Source organism: Temnothorax americanus, unplaced genomic scaffold (assembly GCF_048541705.1).
Source record: "Temnothorax americanus isolate GAGA-0224 unplaced genomic scaffold, ASM4854170v1 Scaffold31, whole genome shotgun sequence".
In the NCBI taxonomy this organism is placed as follows: Eukaryota; Metazoa; Arthropoda; class Insecta; order Hymenoptera; family Formicidae; genus Temnothorax; species Temnothorax americanus.
The window spans coordinates 2245884-2253899 of NW_027509453.1; the positions used below are offsets into that span (position 1 = coordinate 2245884).

Below are 8016 nucleotides of genomic sequence, written 5' to 3' on the forward strand. Positions count from 1 at the left end.
CGTGGAAATCCATCACGTGCCTTATTTTATATTGTACTAATCCAATCGCCATTCTAATAGAGTAAATCTTTATTTATGTACAAATAAACTCCTCTAATAGTCCATTACATTCACAGCCTAAGCACACCTTAGGTAAATGCGTGATTTGTCATTAACTAGATTTTTATAATTCACTCGCTGCCTAATTAATGTTGCGAGCGATACCGATTATAAAATAAGCGGAAATTTGTAGAGAATGCAAGGTTTGTTATCTGTAGCAACAAATAAACTGAAATCTAAAAAAAAATGACAAAAAAACTGTCAGTTTTTGTCAGTTATATAATTTGGAAGTCTGTTTCGCGCGTCATTACTCCGATAAACTTTATTTCTTACAATTTCATAAAATATAATCATCGTTAACGTATTATATCTATCTTTTTATCCATAATTAAATATTCAATAATACTGCATTTTTATTTTCTTAACGGATAACTATTTCATCGTGTTGATTTCATTGTAAAATGAAAACTTTATTGATTCATTGCACGAAATTTTAAACAAAAAAAACTTTCAACAAATATACATACTTTTAATTATTCGCGAATCTTTAATCTTTTATATCAAGATATATATTAGTCTATGTATATTATATATAAGTAATGAATGTTAACCATATGCTAATTTCTTAAATTTGACAAATCTAGCATTCTCAGTGAAACAAAATACAACAAACTCGGAGATCTTTTGCCCGTGTGACAAAACGAAAGTTCGGCGGAAAACGCCATAAAAATGGAATCCAGAATATTAACGCTGCTCGATTAAATTGCTAGCTAAAAATTAAAAATTTACGTATATAATTTTCAAGAAAGTAAAATCATAAATTTGATATCCTATTAATATTATATGAGAATATAATAATAATCATACGATTGACAAATCTCTTGTAGATACATATGTGTACGACATATATGCATACGCAACCATTCGGCGCGATCATCTTATAAGGAAACCCCGGGAAATGTCCCCGGTCCCCGTTCGATTTTTATGAGCTTTTAGTATGTTGTTCTCTAGATGAAAATAAGGGACACATTGTGGTGGCCGCGCGCGCTCCTACCAAGTGGTAGGACAAACAAATTCGACAGCAATATTCATTGCCCTGATCGACACTCGACACTCTCACCTACGATCTCCTCGGACGACAAGAGTTAGGCGGGCATATAGTGGAGTACACCAACTATAATCGTAGACAGCCTCATGTCTACATCTCCGTGATTACTAGTCAATCGATACAAAGTGTTGTCGCTGTCGCGAGTAGTATTCCAAATAATCAGACAGGTTCTTTTCAACAACGAGCAAAGAGACGTTGCAGAGACTTTGACGAAAAGGGATGCTGCATGAGGGGAGATCTTTGTCCCTATGATCACGGCGCAGACCCAGTTGTGCTGGAAGATGTGGCACTTAGTCGTGTTTTGAGTTTCCCCAAAACCTTTTTTTTCTATACGTGGCCATACGCGTGTTTAGGGGATGAAACCTCTTTGAAAAAAATCGGCTTTCCTCTTTCGAGCCGAATATCTTCGAAACTATAAAAGAGAGAAAAATATTTTTAAGCAAAAGTTGAATGGTTTGAAGAGCACTTTAGAATAATGACGAAATAAACATTTTTTCATTTTAGTTTTTTTTATTTTTATAAAAATATAAAAATTTTAAAAAATTTTTGGTCATTGTTTTAAAGTACTTTAAAATAAAAAAAATACGTGTTTCTCATTTTCATCTAGAGACCAACATACTAAAAACTCATCAAAATTGGAAGGGGACACTTCCGTGGGTTTCCTTGTTAGTCTGATAATTCGGGATCACGAGTTCATTGCATAGAAATATACCGTGATTTAAACATGTAAAAATGAATACTTTAACTATATTAAAAGTTCTTTCGAATCTTAGGTATTAACAATAATTCAGGGTCGCACGTCAAATCGGTCGAATATAAAGGATACGCGTTCATCTCTTCCGTTTCATAACGATTAACAAACAATCTTCACTAATAAATATCACCCGTTGAATCAATTCCAACATATTGATCATGTCGGTCATCTCGTACATTAATTCGTTTTTCTCTCAATGGACGTATCGGTTGAAAATTCGTACTGTGAGCGCAAATGCTGTCATTTAACGTTTCGCGGGTTGAAGTCAATCCTGTAATTATATTTTCACGCATATATTAAGCGCACCGAGTCTTGTGCGCTTGTATGCTTACGGTGAAAATGCGAAGTGTTCTTACTCTTAGAATTCGTTTCTCCTTATTCGCAATAAGTATAAAAATTGATAATAGGCTGCAAAAATATTATGATTGATTACGAAATTAGATATGTACCTAAAACGGTTTGGAAACAACACACACACGCAGCGTGCTAACAGCTGCCGAATGCAAAACACCTTTAAAAACGTCCAAATACACACTTGGATCCTCCTCTCGTTTTCGTATAATGGCAATTGTCAGAATGCTCTTCGAAGGATTATCCGTTGAGATATAATAAGAGGTCGTACAAATAGGGAGATCGCGGAAAAAAAAATAGAGTAACTCTGTGTCCGAATCTTATATCAAACTTACGAATACGATCGCCTCGTTTTCAATCAACCGAAACAAACGGACGTTCCGTTGTTCCTTTGTATAAATACGATCACGATGCTTTTTCATTCGAACGAAGATTTCCATTTAACTTTTTACAATTCGTATCCACTTTTCCATCGGTGACATATCGTCACGTGTAAAACTGCGTTCTCAACTGTAATAAATCGGTGAATCCTCGAGTGTCCTTCTCTCAAGATCGCGTTTGCCTCTTGCTTCGTACCGTGCTTTGCTAGAGATTGGTACTCTCTTGATCCGATTTAGGTCGCGCAGTGGGTGGCGGCGGTGGCGGCGGCTGTGGCCTCGGTGGTCGCTGGTGAATCCTCGGCGAGGCTGGCTTCTGCTGCGGCGACTTGAGAACCGTCACCACCGTGTTGGTCTGCGTTTGGACGTCTATAATATTACCTTCCGATCTGGTGCGTGTGTGCGCCTTCGCTTGCTCGTGCGGCGCGTCCGGCCTCTCGGGCTTCTCCGGGCGTTCGGTGCCGTACAACGACATTGACGACGGCCTGCTACCCACGCTTGGGCTTCTCTGCAAGTTCGAAGTTGCCGTGTTGCCAGTGCTCTCGCCCGGGAAGGCGTTGTTCCCCCCACGCACTTGTATTATACTGACCTGCTGCTTGTCCACGGAATACACGTGAGCCCGTTCCAGGGTTAAAGGCTGTAGACGATTTAAGAAAAAAAAGGACTTAGTCTTGTAGATTATTATATAACGGAATACATAATAAAGAATGTGAATAGAAAGCGAATAGGCATGTGTGAGAAAGCTTCGAATCAGAGACGGTGCGCAGCTTTTTACTTCACATGTAGCTTACGTAATCTCAAAATGTAATATCCAGGCAGTGTTTATTTGTTGTCCACTCGTAGTAACTACATTTGTTATAAATAATTATCATACATTTGTACAGACGAAGTGAATTGGTTGCGTTAAATCATCTTTACTTACCCCTGGATCGGTCTCTGTATTGTCATTAGTAGAACGCGGCTGCTGCCTGATAAGACTCGACGGACGAATTAAGCCGGGCGGTCGCTCGGGTATCGCCGGTTTACTGCTTCTGTCATTCGGTGTTATATGCGTATTGCTATCTGACTTTTTACGCAACTCCACTTCTTCTTCCGCTAAAATTAAACACAGGTATTTAAACGTCACAACCAAGCAAAAAGGGTTAATGAATCAGAGTAACCTTAAGAAACAATATCTCACCTGTGTTATGTACAATATTCGTTATACTTCTCGGTGCTGCGACCGGTCTTCTCCTTTCCAATGTGGATGGCTTCTCCGTAGGCACTGGTTTTGGTCTCTGCACTATAGTCTCGTTATGCTCCATCTCTGTAATTATTTTAGCAACACTCGTATTGTCGGACGAGTTCCCATTTGGTTTCTCTTTTGCACTCGGCACATTTACTTTCGCATCGCATTTCTGCGGTTCTTGAACACTTTTGTCCGCTTCATTGCAATTGAAGATTTCACTTTGGTGAACGACGGTCTCTCGCAACCGCTCGGGATCATCGTCAGGATGAACATCCGTCGGAATCGATTCTGAGACTGACTGCGATTTTGCATCCGTCTCCGGATGCTTCTCGTATTTCTCCACGTAGCTGTCGTGTCGTATCAATTCGGTATTCACTTCGTGCTTTTGGCTTTTATACGTTGATCGATTCAGAGTAGATGTCAAGGCTCTCGGTGGTTTGTCCGGTGTCGGCGGCGGTTTATCGTGCCGATCCGGAGTATTGCCGCCCGGCGGTGTCGGCGCCGGTTTATTCTTCCGTCGTGCCGCTGGCTTCGGGCTGCCCTGCGTCGGGCTCTCGCCGTGATCGCTGAGACTGCTGTTGGATACGCAACGGCGCATACCGATGGTCTGATGTTCCGTATCGTTCACGATCCCGATTTCCAGATCGCGATCAAAATCCACCTCGCCGGGGAAGAACCAATCCGCATATGTAATTAATTGGTCTACTATAAGACTAGAGTTGTTCGCTGTACTCATGTTCATCCTGCAAACAACGGAAGCGTAAGCAGCTTTTCTAACACTGTGTTAATCGCCCGTTAAACTTTAATACTCAAACAAATACGTGCATGTCGAAGAAAGAATTGCTTACACTATTGTATTTGCGTCCTCTTGCGGACTCCAAATCAGATTTGGCGCGATGACGATAGCGATGTTCTGCGGCGTCATTTTATTTACATCTTGATTCTTCGTGAGCACAGCTAGAAACTTAATTAAAAACCGTAGGTTTTCTAGGTTCGCCGGTGGTAACTTATACAATACTTCCCAGAGAGCTCGTAATCTCATGTCGCTGTGCGAGATTTTTGCAGCAGCCATCCATTCGGGATACAATCTGAGTAATCACAGACGTCATATAGTGACAGTTATTGATCTTGATTAGATGTGATACTTACTTGTACGTCAATAAAGGCTCCGGCAATTCCCGTAAGTATGATTTCAACGCGCCAGCAATAACATGCGGATCTTTGTATTCAAGGGCTGTCGTTAAATTGAGACAGCAGGCGTCCAGGCTCAACTTGATTCGTCGTGATTTCGAGGCAGCGCCAGCTATTCTAAAAAGGCCTTCCTCCTCCATACCCAGACGCAGTAACGCGGATACGCACAGTTGTATGGGCAGTGCGATTTTTCTGTTTGTTACCCTAAGGTGCTCTTCAAGAGGATATCCGTATACCGGCTTCATTTCGTTATCATCTGTAATTGCGATCGTAGTACAAGCATATTTCGCTTTCGTTTACGAATCGTATCAATTTGTCACGATCTTTACCAACATCTTTATAATTGTATTGTAAAAAGCGCGTAAACTTACTAATATAGCTTTCCATTGTGGGTATAAGATCTTCAAGACAATGCAATGCACTTTCATGATACGCTCGTTGAAGTTTTATATACTGAATAATCGTCTGAGCTAGTTCAGTCTCTCGCGACATAAGCTGGAACATCTCTGCGGCCAATTGATCCCGGCATTGCTCAACTTTCAATTCGGCATCTTCTAATTCTTCCCTCAAGCTTTCTATCTTTGTTGCGCCTGCACCTGCATAAAGTTCAACTATTTTAGATTATAATTTTTCAAATCTAGTAAACACAAATTATATTGAACATTTATATAGTACGAATAAAAAATAAATTAAAGAAATAACATATCAAATAATTTTCCAAATCTATAGATTATATCAAACACTTATATAATGTGAATAAAAAATGACTTGAAGAAATAACAATGTATCAAATAATCAAAACAAAGATGATAGGCTCAAAGTTTCAGTATTCTTCACATACTATTCGTGCTGCGAATACCTCAACTAAAAAAGAATTTGAGACAACGATTTGAAATTTAACGATCATTACCAGTACTGTGTTTAATCGCTTGGAAGTATCTCGTTCTGGCGCTGTCCATGTCCAAAATAAGACGTTGCAAGTTTCTCCTATACTTCAATATATTTGGTACATCAGTGTCTAAAATATGTTGCAGCGGGGCGGCCACATATTGTTCGACTTTAGCCTCATGTTCCACGGCTTCGTTAGCCAACGACATCTGCACTCGCCCACACTCCACCAGCGTGAAACTCATGAGACCGTCCTCGCCGGCGTTCTCCAACATGGTTTGCCCGAGTGTGTACTCGGGGCATTTTTTCTAAGAAATAAAAATTTAATATTTAACGACCATTTCATAAATCTTACAACAAAAGCACTGGATATAAATAATCTGTAACGAGTATATTCCAAATTTTACAGTTAATAAGAACTTGAATCCTTTAATATCTATTTACCAGACGTTTTTCCTTGAGAGCCGGATCTTGAGCGATGGTTTGGTTCGGCGGATTTCCGAGTCGTTTGCTGAGACCGGTGAGAGCTAGTCTGATCTGTTCAACATGCTTGTCGGTAGCCACCAGATCGTCCGTCAACACCTCCGTCCTACCAGCTCTGTTCGCACGAGAAATAAACTTTTACTGAGATATTGTATATTTGATACCAAGAAGATCTTATCTTTTATCTTTCGCAGTCTTTATTTTATCACTTCTAATCTATCCAATATAAGTAATTTCAAGGTCTATTTTGGTTCCATTTATCACGATTCACGACTGATCACGACGGCTATGTGTTTTCTACTAGAACGTAATCCATCGACAATTCTGACAATATTATACTCCAAAAAAAGATTCATCTACTTAGACGAGGCTTTAACGTCAAATCGAATGAGTCATACAGCAACCCTTATAATCTATTGTAAAAAAAAAAAAAAAAAAGAAGGAAAAACGCATGATACTTGAAGCGATACAGCGCGGGCGTAATACAGCAATAGATAAAATTAGAAGCAACAGTCATGCGGGCTGGGCGGTTCTGTGCTCGGCTACCTGGAGAACCTCTGATCGGCGAGCTGCTTCACCCGGAAAAACTGCTTCTTCATGGTTGGCTGGGGCGGTGGTGAGAGAGTGTCGTGACTCGGTCGAAAAATCGAACCCGTCGTCCGGTCCGGATCCTCCCGCAGACAGGGCTTTTTCTACACACCGACGCCTCGCGACTCGCACTCACGCTCGCGCATCCTCCGCGACTCTCTCGCCGTGGTGTTCGCGCGGCGACGGCGACGGTGGTAGAGCGCGGGACGGGCAGGGAGGGTCCTTCGTGTCGCGGCAAGGGCGAGCGTCCGTCATAATGTTTGCGCGATGATCTCACGGCCGGCGCTGAGAGTCGACGCGCTCGCGGCCGATCGGTTCTCGCGCACCATCGATAAGATCCGGCGATAAAAGAGCGATCCGAGCCAGCGCCTCGCCCGGTCGCGCCGATCGATTTGGGTTAGGTGAATCCAGTGAATCTGAACACTTCTTCCTTCTTCGCCGACCTCCTCTTCCTCTCTCTCTCTCTCTCTCTCTCTCTCTATCTCTATCTCTCTCTCCCGCCACTCTCCCTCTTTCTCCGGATTCTAATAGACGAGAGGAAACGTCCCGAAGTGCGACGTGCGAGTGGGACCGTGGCCGTGGCGCTCTTACGTCACGCTAGTCGAGCGTTTTAAGCGTCCTCTTCGTCGGGTAGCGCGGCGAACTTCGCGCTTCACCTCGGCACGATCGGCCTGAAGCTCGTCGCATCAGGCGACCGCCTCCCCGCGCACCTACCGTCTCCTCACTCGGCTTTTGCGACTCGATTCTCTCTCCTTCCTCTTTCTTTCATCGACCGTTCGGTCTCTCCCTCTCCGTCGCGTACTCTTTTCGCGATAGCGCACGGCTGATAGATCCGTTTCATCCGTCAAACGTGGTCAAACGTCTGAAACGTCAAACCCGCGCAAAAGCCGCCCGCCTGCCCGCCTGTGATCAGTACGATCTCGCCCCCTCCAGCCCCCTCGCCCCCCCCAACCCGGACTCGTCCAAGGTGATCGATCGATCGATCGATCGATGGCATATCGAACAAAAC

The 8016-nt window shown here is 42.5% G+C and overlaps 1 protein-coding gene across 3 annotated transcripts; it reads right to left on the reverse strand.

Moving 5' to 3' along the window:
* Positions 1-51: 51 nt before the first annotated feature.
* Positions 52-7916, reverse strand: LOC143901052 (rho GTPase-activating protein 44). Of its 3 annotated transcripts, XM_077412987.1 has the most exons (10): positions 6966-7916; positions 6381-6534; positions 5959-6244; positions 5420-5644; positions 5007-5304; positions 4706-4945; positions 3810-4600; positions 3552-3724; positions 3219-3266; positions 52-3137 (listed from the first exon to the last, which is right to left on the reverse strand). In XM_077412987.1, exons 1-10 carry the CDS (start codon positions 7016-7018, stop codon positions 2838-2840), a joined length of 2568 nt encoding a protein of 855 aa, XP_077269113.1. In that variant the 5' UTR covers positions 7019-7916; the 3' UTR covers positions 52-2837. The 3 variants fall into 3 exon arrangements, with proteins under 3 accessions (XP_077269113.1, XP_077269112.1, XP_077269115.1); XM_077412986.1 differs by having other exon boundaries at positions 52-3266; XM_077412989.1 differs by lacking the exons at positions 52-3137; positions 3219-3266 and adding an exon at positions 3433-3475.
* Positions 7917-8016: the final 100 nt, after the last annotated feature.